This window comes from Larimichthys crocea, chromosome I (genome assembly GCF_000972845.2).
Source record: "Larimichthys crocea isolate SSNF chromosome I, L_crocea_2.0, whole genome shotgun sequence".
NCBI lineage: Eukaryota > Metazoa > Chordata > Actinopteri > Sciaenidae > Larimichthys > Larimichthys crocea.
Window position 1 is genome coordinate 12,823,879 of NC_040011.1, and position 12,199 is coordinate 12,836,077.

General features: G+C 45.6%; 1 protein-coding gene across 1 annotated transcript; it reads right to left on the minus strand.

Annotated features, from left to right (window-relative positions):
• Positions 1-38: 38 nt before the first annotated feature.
• Positions 39-8,922, minus strand: elp1 (elongator acetyltransferase complex subunit 1). Its single transcript, XM_019255274.2, has 36 exons — positions 8,790-8,922; positions 7,366-7,531; positions 7,132-7,284; positions 6,929-7,010; positions 6,784-6,864; positions 6,604-6,689; positions 6,330-6,520; positions 6,062-6,185; positions 5,850-5,943; positions 5,540-5,770; positions 5,287-5,457; positions 5,113-5,191; positions 4,869-5,024; positions 4,679-4,785; positions 4,487-4,590; positions 4,344-4,397; positions 4,141-4,246; positions 3,949-4,064; positions 3,798-3,871; positions 3,622-3,700; positions 3,363-3,442; positions 3,134-3,271; positions 2,915-3,000; positions 2,667-2,815; positions 2,456-2,579; positions 2,266-2,363; positions 1,981-2,182; positions 1,790-1,851; positions 1,644-1,706; positions 1,477-1,537; positions 1,242-1,355; positions 1,000-1,099; positions 781-908; positions 480-631; positions 303-381; positions 39-177 (listed from the first exon to the last, which is right to left on the minus strand). Exons 2-36 carry the CDS (start codon positions 7,513-7,515, stop codon positions 110-112), a joined length of 3,942 nt encoding a protein of 1,313 aa, XP_019110819.2. The 5' UTR covers positions 7,516-7,531; positions 8,790-8,922; the 3' UTR covers positions 39-109.
• Positions 8,923-12,199: the final 3,277 nt, after the last annotated feature.

A 12,199-nucleotide genomic window follows, 5' to 3' on the forward strand; every position in this document is an offset into this window, starting at 1 on the left:
ATATCTTGTTGCGTTAAACTCAAGAATGAACACTTTGGAGACATTGACTCAATCTTTATTTGTTACATAATTGTTACTATTTGAATTTACAGTAAAAACAAAAACTCATTTATGTGAGAACGCTGAGCTTCCACTTGACACCGTTTCTCATCTTTGGTGGCGTCATGACCTCAGCAGCTGCAAAGAAAAAGATCAGGAGAGACAAATATTGTTACCGTCATCTCTGAAGGTGGCACACAGTGACTTGTTAGTGTTTATGTGTGTGTTAGAATGAGATGACAAACATTAAAAACTGTGCCGACCTTGTTGTGAAGCTGCAGGACTCTGCTGCTGCTGGAATGAAGCCATGATGCTGTTTGCAGTCGAGTTTGGCCCGGTGAGCTAAAAAAGCAAGAAGAAGAGACCAGAGTTCAATTAAAAATCCAAAATATGATGAATAATACTGCCTCTCTCTGAAAATCTGATTGTACTATATTTACCGGAGCTTGAGTGTTCTGCAGGTTTTCAGGCCACACCTCGGGAACTGCTACCTCCACCATGTGCAGAGCCTCCTCATAGGCCAGCTGCAGCTTCTCCGCCTGTTTGTCGAACTGGAACAGCACCAGCGCCTTCAGCAGGCCGTGCACCTCCTCTGCAAATCAGTGACCGCCGTGATTAGAGTTTGTGAGTGCCTTGTGAATGTTTCTCCAGTATAAGACTACATTTCCCATCATCCCTGACCTTTCTACAATGCACACTATAGAACTGTCATTTATCAAACGTGCAGTACAGTGCGTGTACCTCTCATCTTGTCCACAGCGGTGATGATCTCACCCAGAGCATACATCAGCGCTTTGTCCTCCAGCGGGCTTCCTTCTTTCAGACTCAACTTCTTCCTCTCGGCTTTGCGGCGGTTCTTTGAGGATCTCCTGCAGGCAGAGCGAGAACATCAAACCGGTCGTAAAATGAGGTCGTTTATCACGAGTAACTTTGCAATGCGTTTGCGTGAGCTTGTCTTACGAAGAGATGCGGGAGTTACTGTGAGAGTATTTGGAGCCGGTCATCACGCTGCTGGCTTCAGAGTAAAGCTCAGCATCAGGACAGTCTGGACCGTCCTCATCTGACGGAGACAAGTTTAGGTTTTAATCATCATTATTATTATGAGACAGCAGAATATGAACGTGTTTCCTACTTCATTCACTGCTTAACACCTTTCTTTATACTACCTACAGTATACATTGTGGTTAAGGACTTATTCTCACCCAGCATGTCCAGTCTGGCCTTCTCCTTCTGCTCTCGGACCACAGCCAGTCGGGTCTTGTGCCGCGTGAACGTCGCCGTTTGAGCCTCCAGGAAAGACGTCTGGTTGCTGACAGCTGACTCAAAGAAAACATGAGAGTGTCAACAACTCCACAAAACATTTATACATAAAAAAAACCTTTGGATTTATTCCTGATCAGCCACATAGTTGGACGGAGCAGTCTGAATCATCCTTACCTTCCAGTAGAGCAGGTTTGAGGTTCGTTTCAGTGATGTCTTGTCTGTTGTGTATGTAAATCTGAACAGACAAAGAAAACACCTCATGAACATCATGTAAAAAGTCATATATGAGTAAATAAAAGGAAACAAAAGAAGAGGAAGAAAGGAGCGATGTTTTCACTGACCAATCGGAGCGCCTCCTCCCAGACTGCACCAGTGATCAGAGCCAGGATGGCCTCCTCACAGTCCTGTTGGAAACAGAAAAAACGGAGACGTTCAGCCTCAACAGTCGGCGACAGACGAGAAGCAGTCTGTCGTCGGGGGATCTTACTTTGGCGTACTGATCCAGCAGCAGAGCAGCTTCAGAGTACCGCCGCTGCTCCGTCAGCTTCTCTACAAGACAGAAAGGAAACTATATCAGCGTCTTCGTGCGATGACACCGTGGTGGAACTGCAGCGTGTCTCACCATATAACCTGTCCACCTGCATTTTTATCTATCAGTCTACCTGTTGCCATGGTTACCTGCCAGGTCTCTGGCCAGCAGAGCTAACTGGTCCGGCGGCAGAGGCATCTGCTGCGCCACGCAGATGGCGTTCCTCCAACTGAGGCTGCCGGCGAACGCCTGCAGGGCGCTGGCTGGCTCGCCGCATCGCCATAGCAACAGGCCGGCCTGCTCCGCCTGTTGCTGCTCCACCAGGTGCTGGGCATAAGCACAGCTCAGAGCCTGGAGGTCAAAGGTCAGGGGTTCACATATTGCTTAAAGAGGCCATGTGGAGGTTTCTTGTGAGTGTGTGTGTGTGTTTGCACCTTGTAGTGAACGCTGTCCGCCGTGTACAGTCGCAGAGCTTCGTTGTAGAGTTTCTGCTCCTTCACAAGCTGCAGAGCTTCGGGGAAATGTTCCTTACCTGAACACAAAACCAGTCATGAACTCCCTGTGATGCCAATAATCCTGAGGTTCCACCGTATTGGAGAGTAAGACGGAAACATTCAGACTGACCACACTTGCTGAGGTGATGCAGGGCCTTCCTGTAGCGTTTCAGGTGTTTGTCGATGCTGTAGCGCTGGTAGTTTGGCTCCAGGCTCTTCAGCATGTTTAAGAAAGGAAGGTACTCTTTGGGGTCCTGCAGGGAGTGTGGACAAGCATTTATTGATACATGCAGACGAATGACTCCACCAAAGCACAGCTTAGTTATAACAGCTCGTTGCACCTTCTGGGATTTCTCAGCCACCATGAGCACGAGGTCAAAGTCGTACGTTCCCAGAGAGTGTTCGTACAGGTCGTTCACGTTGACTAGGAAGAGGAGGTACTTTAACGCCTCTTCAGCGCTCACAGCACCGGCAGCTTGAGGAGGGTTCTCTGGACAAAGACACAAACACAAACACAGCACATCATGAGGAACTAAAAACATCTGCTGCTGTGTGTGTTTGTGTCGTTGAGTGTCATCAGTATGCTCACCTCGAAGCTCGTGGACTTTCTGCAGAGCGATCTCCAACTCTGGAACTGTCTTCTTCACGTGAGCCGTCAGGATGGACAGAAAGAACCTGGACGGATGACAACGACATGATTCTTTGAGGCTTTCACCACGTCTAACGCCTAACCCTAACCCTCTTCTGTCCTTGAATCTTTTCTCTAACATGGTTGACCACTTGTATCCTAAACAGAAAAATGAATTACTTGTTTGGATCCATTGATTCCAAGGTGCTCCGTAAAGCGTCACAAACTACATCCACCTTCTTCTGCCCGGAAACCGGCTGGGTCTGGACCGGGCTGCCCTCAGGACGGGGGTACATGCTACTGGTCGTGTCCTCCTCTCTGAGCACAGAAGACAAAAACAGTTTGCAGAATGTGTGAACGCTTGAACCCGTTAAAACCAGCTGGTACGCCATCTACTGCTGGGTCTTACTTGAGCTCGGTGAGGAAGAGGTTGATGTGGTTGATGGAGTTGAGTTGTGTGATGAAGGTCTCTATGTTCTCCAGGAAAACCTGCAGGAGGAGATGGACAGTGGGAACCACACAAGGTGTCAGTGTTAACTGCTCTCACAAGCTAAATTAAAGAACTACAAATGTATTACATTTCTTTATTTACAGTCTGTTCTTCATCTCGGCCGAAACATGCGTCTGCTTCTGACTAAATAAAAGACGTGATGTCACAAAACTCGTACCTTTGGGCTGTGGTCATAGATCAAGTTCAGGTTGATTCTCAGCTTCCTCATACACTCAAAGGCTTCTCTGAACCTCAAACTGAAAAAAACAAAACATGGATTTTAACACTGCTAAAATAAACGATATAAACAAACTGTGACGATAACAGAAAATCAAGAAACTGATGTTTCATCACCTGTCCAGCCACTTCCTGAGCTGAGCCAACACCAGCGCTCGATGATGCACGGTCTCCAGGTTTCCACGAGGCATCTGGACACAAACAAAGCAAATTATTATTATTCTAAATTAATCATTGAAAGTGCTCAGACGCTTTCATGTCTACTGACCTGCAGAATCACTCTGGTGTCTTGTGGGACCACAGTGACGATCCTGGATCCTCTCTCCACCCGCCGCAGCGTCTCGTCATTCTGACTTCCGTCTGAAGCCAAAGCCACCTGCAGCCCTTTAAGATAATATTAACATATAACAATTCTTTGACACAGACAACCTGTGTGTAACTGTGTGTGTGTCCATCTCACCTTTGACACTGAGCGCACTCAGCTGGAGGCAGCGGCAGGTGTGGGAGTGTGTGGTGATGAGGAGGAAGTCGTTGCAAATGGCAAAGGAGGAAATGTTGGAGGCCAGCTGGGAAAAAGAATCAGACATAAATGAAAATATTTCCCATCCACCCTGTCTCATAATGAACATGTTGCTGGTGAAATAAATAGAGTTGACAGCAGACCTCTGTGTCTCCAGCGTACAGGTGGGATCTGTCTGTCAGGCCAAGGAGACACTCCTGGAGACATAATGCAAAGAGAGAGCTGTACACAAGAGCTCACTAATAAGTAGTTATGTAACTGTAAGCACATTTCTATCCGTCTCTACCTCCCCGCTGATGCTGCAGAGGGCTGTCTGAACACAGGGGACAGGGAAGTTGATGCTACAGCCGCTGGAGTCACGCCAATCCTCCACTGACAGCTCAGGACAGTCTGCACAGAAATATGTTGTATCAACAAGACATCACAGAGCAAAGCACAATTTCTGCAACTCGGCAGCATGAGTGTGTTGGTGACTGACCCCAGAGCAGCTTCCGGATCTGTCCGTCCTCCAGCTGTAGCGCCACAGTGCCAGTCTGGATGCTGTGCACCATACCGATCACAACGCCGTCCACTTCCACCTCAGACCTGAAACATAAAAACACTCAGCTGACTTCTGACTTACAGCTGTGGATGTTGTGTCTGTGTTTTTTTAGATGAGCCCTGCTGACCTGACAGTGAGCGTGTCATCAGCGTCCTGGGCAGGACAAAGCGTCAGCAGGGTGGACATGGTCGGCAGCAGGCCGGAGCTCACACCCACAAAGAGCTCGTCCTCCAGCCACAGCAGCTGCCGCAGGGACAGAGGCTCCTTCTGGAGAGCCGTCACTCTGAGACAGGAGAGAAAAATCATTGAGAGAACACTGACAGCACATTCAGCCGGCCCACGAGCTGCAGCGCCGCAGGATGTTGTGTTACCTGAAGGTTTTCCGGAAGACCGGGGGACGTGACATCGTGCGGAATCCATCTGCTGTTTTGTTGGCCTGTTCTGCTGAATCTGGACAGATTGGTGAAGAACAAATTTATCAAAATACTATCTGACCCGGAAGAAGTATCCAAGATTTCTTCACATTCGTTCTGATGATTACCCACCTTGGCAGTAGATTGAGATTTGTCCGTCAGAAGTCAACGCTGCCAGCTGATTGGTCCTCTGAGGTTGGCAGAGGAAGGTCACCTGGTTGACTGGAGATGCCAGCTGGAGCTCAAACGAACACATGGGAGGAGGGACAACATGCTGCCTGAAGGTCGTCACCAGGATTTTATCTGAGGGGGTTTAAAGACACATTAAGATCACGCTGGAATCATCCCACAGTTCAGTGTGTCCTCTCGTCTCATTGGCTCTCACCTCCGTCAATCACGGCTACATTGGCGTTGTCGGTGGCGTCCAGCCCGGGGCTCCTCTCAGTCGTGCAGGCCCAGTCGTAGGTGATGCTGGTCCAGCTGCGGGTCACTACGTGGAGCCTTAAGGGGCGTTCAGGGTCCCAGCAGACACAAACCGGAACCTTCTCAGAGTCTCTGCCAAAGTCCAGGCTCTGCTTCAGGTACCAGTGGTAGTTCCCCATCATCCACAGCTGGACTGCAAGAGGAAGGCAGAGAGAAATATAAAGTTGGGCATTTCATATTTATTTATTCGATTCAACTTTGGCTGAACTTACTGCAAGTGTTGACTTGTTTGTCTTCTCCTGCAGTCATGTCCTCCAACCAGACAGCTAAAACAGTGGAGTCAGTGTTCCACAGCAGATCCTTCACCTGAAACACACACACACACACACACACACACACACACACACACAGTCAGAGTGTTGGTTTCAAACTCGCTGAACTTCAGTTGATGTTTCTAAACTCAGTCGGGTTCAGCTGAACGTACCTTGGCCTGGTCTTTGCTGAACGGCAGGGTGAAGTCTCCATGCAGCAGTCCGTTCTTCTCCATGAAAACCACGCTGTGTTTGTTGGGATGACGCTGAGTGCTCGCTATCAGGCTGCCTGAAGGTCTGCAGCACCAGGACAAGATTCAGTTCACAGAGGTCATTTAACACCAGCTGACGCTGCTTATTTCTGTTTTTAAATGTAAATGATAATCCATCCGGGACATCATGATCTTTCAAAAATGAATTCTGCTTCGTCAGCACTCTTACTTCCAGCAGAGCGCCTGCTCAAGGCCGTTGACGGGTTCACTGGTGGCCTGCAGGACGCCCTCTCTGTTCCAGACTCGGACTTTCCTGGCTCCGGTTTGAAGACAGACGGCACTGACGGCAAAGAGCTGACCATCACCTCGCCAGGTCACCCGCGGCCTGCGGTCGTCCCAGGGTGCGGCCGGCTGCACCTCCTGTGGATGCATGTTTAAAAATCGCTCTGAATATTTTCAGGTTTTGTCTGGAGGTCGTGTTGTTTCTGTAACTGAACACTGACCTGGATCTTCCTCTGCGCGGCCTGTTTCCCCTCTGAGCCGTGGAACTGAGTCTCCTTCTTTCCCCACCCCACTGTGATGAACTTCCCTGCAAAACACATAAAATATTAATATCAAATCAGCCCTATTACAAATAACTGGGCACCATTATCTGAACATGAGTCCATGTGAAGCCACCGCACCTTCGCCAAAGTCATCCTGGTGGATTCCGACCTCCGTGATCGGCTCAAAGTCTTTGGTCATCATGATGATCGTTTCCTGGCCTGTGGACACAAATTATTAGAAATGTTTTCATTTTTAAACTTCACGGTTTCGTAACATACTGACCAGTAGTGAGGACGACAAGCTCTTCATCAGGACTCCAGCTCATGGAGGTCAGACCGCTGTCCACACTGCCAACACACTCCAACTGCAGAACGTGATCACACACCTCATTAACACTCTGCATTCCCTTTGCACTGTATCCTAACGTTAACTATAACATGTTAAACTCCCAAGTCCAGACATCCAAACTTCTCCGTGTTTCTAACCTGACAGGTGTTGAGGTTGAAGAGGACGACATCGCCGCCAGCTGTGGCCAAACACGCCGACTCGAGTTCAGCCAGGTCCTGCAGCCCGACCACCACTCCGCTGCCGTCCTCTGGAAGGAAACCCTCCGCTGTCAACGAGGCCTCACTGACCACCTGCAGAACAACAGTTGTTGATGACTGAGTCAACTATTCGGTTCAAAAAGGGGCAAGAACAGCACGTCAACAGCAGCTCACCTGGCCTGTCCGTGGGTCATACTCTGTGATGGAGTAGTGAGAAGCGACGAGCAGCGAGCCGGTGTCAGCCCGCACGGCCAAACACTGCGGGGAGCCCGGACCTTGCAGCTCTGAGCTCCGCAGGCTCTTCAGCAGCTTCAGGTTCCGCATTTCACCTCAGGACAGACTGAAAGAAAACACAGACTACAACTACTGACTGATACACCTTCAGGATAGTCGTGGAGAAGTTGCTGAAGTCAAAGGTCAGTGGTGAGGTCAGGAATGATGTCTGATGATGTCTTATGCTGTATTATTTATTGATGCTTGATCAAGGAGAATTAGAGACACTCTCAAAGTTCATCAGAAGTGCCTGAGTCGGTCTCACGTTCTGCTGAACTCGAGCTGGTGGATCGACTTTAAACCCAAAGATAACAACACAAATACTTTATGTTATTGTCAGCAAATTCTAGTCTGGAGACACAGATTGGTCCATGGCCAGCTATCTATTATGTCTATGAAGGCAGCAACAGGTCTCTTTGACGCTGGACACAGTGTTGGGATAGACTGGCACCCAGTCAAAGCCAAACAACTAATACTGCAGAGGACTTCAAGGCCCACATGTGACCTTGTGTTACCTAAGGATAGAAAATTCCATAACAGGTATTGTTTCCAATGACACCAATTAAAGGTTCTGTTCCATTTATTGCAGCATGGACTCTGAGCTGAATGGAACGGAACCTTAAATCAGTATCATTGGTAACACCTGTGAAAGGAGCTGGGACTCACACATGTGTCTCTCTTGTTTCGTGTCATTCTTCTGCCCTTTAATTTAGTGTTTAGTGTCTGTTTTACTGTGACTGCTCTTAAGGTAAAATGACGTTTGTCTCAATCTGTTCTGTTTTGGCTTTCCATCACATATTAATGTCTGTAAGACCCTGTCCACTCTTGGACTGGAATGTCTCCTCAGGTGTGTTGTCTTCCACTTCTGAGACATACCTGGATCCCCATTCATTTCCTTTGACCGGGTAACAGCACAGGTGTAACAAAGTTGATTAAAAACACTTTAAAATTCAATAAAAGAGGTGATCATCACTTTTATATGTTATATACAATATTTATAAACCTGCCTCAGGAAGGTTAAAGTTCTGTATCTGTTTTATTTCTAATTAACGCTAATTGGAGTATTTAGACTCTTAAAGCTTCGTCTCTTTACGAGCCATGAATCCTCCAAAAGTCTGAATTTAAGCAACATAAACCGACAACAACTGTATCTTTAAAGTTGAAGTAAATCAGCTCTTTATTCCCTTGCACTCTGCAGGTTTAGTCACTCACGCCTGCAGAGTCAGCTGCAGTGTGTCCGAAAATGGAACCAGGGGTCTGCTCGTTAAAAGAACCGAACCGGATTTATTATTTAAAAGAAAAGACAGAAAAGTGCAAAAACTCACCGAGGAGACAAATGTCCAAATGTCCAAACATCAACAACACAACATCACGCATGTGGCGCTGTCACGCTCCTGACCTCTCACCTATGACGCACTTACGTAAAGGTAACGGCGGCGGCGGCGTCGCCCCCTGGCGCCGTGGAGGAAACACCAAATGAAATGTGTCCAAACTTCAAACTTTACCTGAAATCTGTCGATTATTAACTAATCTGTGTGAGCTGCAGAGAGAGGAGCTGAACCTCAAATATATTTAGCTTTTATAGGCTCATTAATTAATACTTAAATGTACTTTTTTATGCCTAAAACATGTATAAATGGAGTGTATGACAGAAACACTATCACTTTAAAACCTAACTTCAAAACTAGGTGCTTATTTTTATTATGCATATGTGTAATATATAAATATTAATTTCAAATATACTTGATATGGAATATCAAACAACAGCATTATTAGTTCTGCACGGTTGTTTAGGACATTGTTTTACATATATTTACTGTGTTATAGGTCTATTTTAATATGTTTACTGTGCTATAGGTCTATTTTAATATGTTTACTGTGCTATATGTCTAGTTTAATATGTTTACTGTGCTATAGGTCTATTTTAATATATGTTTACTGTGCTATATGTCTATTTTAATATATGTTTACTGTTCTATATGTCTATTTTAATATATATTTACTGTGCTATAGGTCTATTTTAATATATGTTTACTGTGCTATAGGTCTATTTTAATATGTTTACTGTGCTATAGGTCTATTTTAATATGTTTACTGTGCTATAGATCTATTTTAATATATGTTTATATAGTGTCACGTGGTAAACCACGTTATCTCGAGCGTGACCATTTTCGTGCTTTTACTCTGAAAACCACGCAGACGTTGTCGCTTTTCTGAGACTTTTATTTTGTAAAACATTCCCCGGGCGTCACGTTAGTCGTTATTACCGGGAGGTTGACGGTGTGACAGAGCTGACAGAGCTGACTGCAGGTGAGCGAGAGTTCAGCGGCAGAAACACCGAGCACGGCGTCGTCACGGCGGGATTAAAGGCGCGAGGAGAGGACGGCGGCGGACAGGTAAAGGTTTGATGTCACCTGTGTTTGTCGGTGTGTGCTGTCGTTATGCAGACACAGGCAGCACACACACACACACACACACACAGCGCGTTATTCCTCTACCTTAAAACAAACGAGGCTTTATTATATATAAATATATTTAAAAACGCATTGACGGACGTGTCCATGAAGGCTCCAGGTGAGAACACGAGGACATAAACATGATTTTAAAAATGTCTCGTCATGTTTGGGTTACGCCCCCGTCTGCTCTCAGTCAGCTCCATGCTGCATGGGTGTGTGTGTGTTTGTACCCCAAACATGAACACATGCTGTCAGGCCTGGACGCTCAGGTGTCTCATGGGGACACCTGTCAATCAGGTGTCTCATGGGGACACCTGTCAATCAGGTGTCTCATGGGGACACCTGTCAATCAGGTGTCCTTCACATGTGACTGTAATGTGTTTACCTGTTGCACATGGAGCACATAAACATATGAGTGTGTGTCAGATTTACTTATAAATTATATTTATTTGAGTTTATAGAATACATACATGTGAAATCAGACATAAATTATTGTATTTGTAGTTTTTTAGAGTGTTATTTTATTGTGTAGTATTGTTGTCTTATTGTGAAATCTGCTAACTCCAGTGAGACAGACAGGAAAGACAGCTGAGAGATCGCTGGTGTTCTTATCAAGACCCAGACATAAACACATCCAATGCTTCGCTGATGTTTAGTCTGTCTGCATTTCATTTCTTTCAGTTCTCCGGTGATTACAAACAGGTTGCCGTGATGTTTCGTCCTCCACCTGCTGCTGCTGCTGAGTGGAACTACGCCAGGAGAAGAAACCTAACACACATAGGTAATACTACAGTTTCTAACACATCACAGGTCAGCCATGAAGTGGAAAAACACACACTTTAAAGTCACACTCAGTTCTTGCATAACTCACCTCGTCAGAGTTATTTTTAGTATAGGACGTCTTTAAGGATTAACTGTAAAGTGTTGTTTATCTTCTAGCACACGTCACAGTAAACTTACGTTTTCAGTTTCACTTGTTATATGTAGGTTAACACCGGGTCAACAGTTGCATGCAATGGCAAGAAAGATAGGTCGGCTCCCTTTAAATAAAGAGGACTGGATTCAGAGTATCAAAGTTTAGGTTGAATTTAATATTCTTGTACAAGAAGGAGCTCTAACAGTTGGTTTTTATACATTGTTCAACAATGGGCTGTCTCGGACACCTCCCCACTGATACAGATAATATCATAACATTCCTTTAGTTGGTTTTCTGCTCAATAATAAGCACTATATTTTATATCCACATGGTACTACCCTAGCCTGTCTCTCCTGTCCAAAGTACCACTAATTTATAATTGTCCCTCCCTGCCAGCCTCAGTGAATCAGAGGTCAACTGAGGGAGGTATGCAAGACAGGACAGACACACACTATCTGTATGAGTTAAGACATCTGCACCCTAGTATTTTTAATTTTTATAACAGGCTCTGCATCAGGAGCATGTGCTTGCAATAACAGTGCTCAAGAGGGAAGATAAGATAGAAAATTGAGTAAAACAGAATCAGAATAAAAGGAGAAAGTGGAATTATATGAACAAAATTTAACAAAATAAAATAAAAGTATATAAAAATCTGCCCTGTGCTGCGATACCAAGTTATTAAAACTGTAATATATGAAGCAGCTTGTGAGTTCACAGCGTGAAACAAGCCAAACCAAACAACATAACACCCCCTCTGGTTCAGACCAGCAGAAACTGGAGTAAAGGTGTGATTGCACCTTTAATCTGCTGTCATGAACAGTCATCCTAACATAGTTCTTCACTCAGTATTTGAGAGTGAGGGTGCTGACAGACAGGATGCAATCATCGCTGCTTTCGTTTCAAGTCATCCTCCCTCAGCAGTTTCTGTCACAAAGCCTGCAGCAGGAAGATCTTAATATTTATCCTGCAGCTTGTATCACAGTACACACCAATACCAAAGTAAAGCTGTGTAGTTTGGGAAGACGTGCATGTACTACAGGAACTGGACCAACCCTGCAGTTCCTGTAAAAATGACTCTATGTTTAGCCTTCTTACTATCTAATAATGACTCCACCCAGCTCTGACACTTCATGACTGTAATGACATTCCCACTTTGGTTAACAGATCATACTAAATCAGAAATGACGCCAGAGGCGTTATGCAAGTAATTTATTCTAATTATGTCAACATGCGCTCCACCCGCAGAAATTTTCTGGAATGCAGCGTACAGTATGAGATCAGTGAAATCTAAATAACTTAATTATTTTCTCAACAAGTTTCCGACGTGTTCGTCTGTTTCAGTTTACAGGACGTCAGGTTTTGT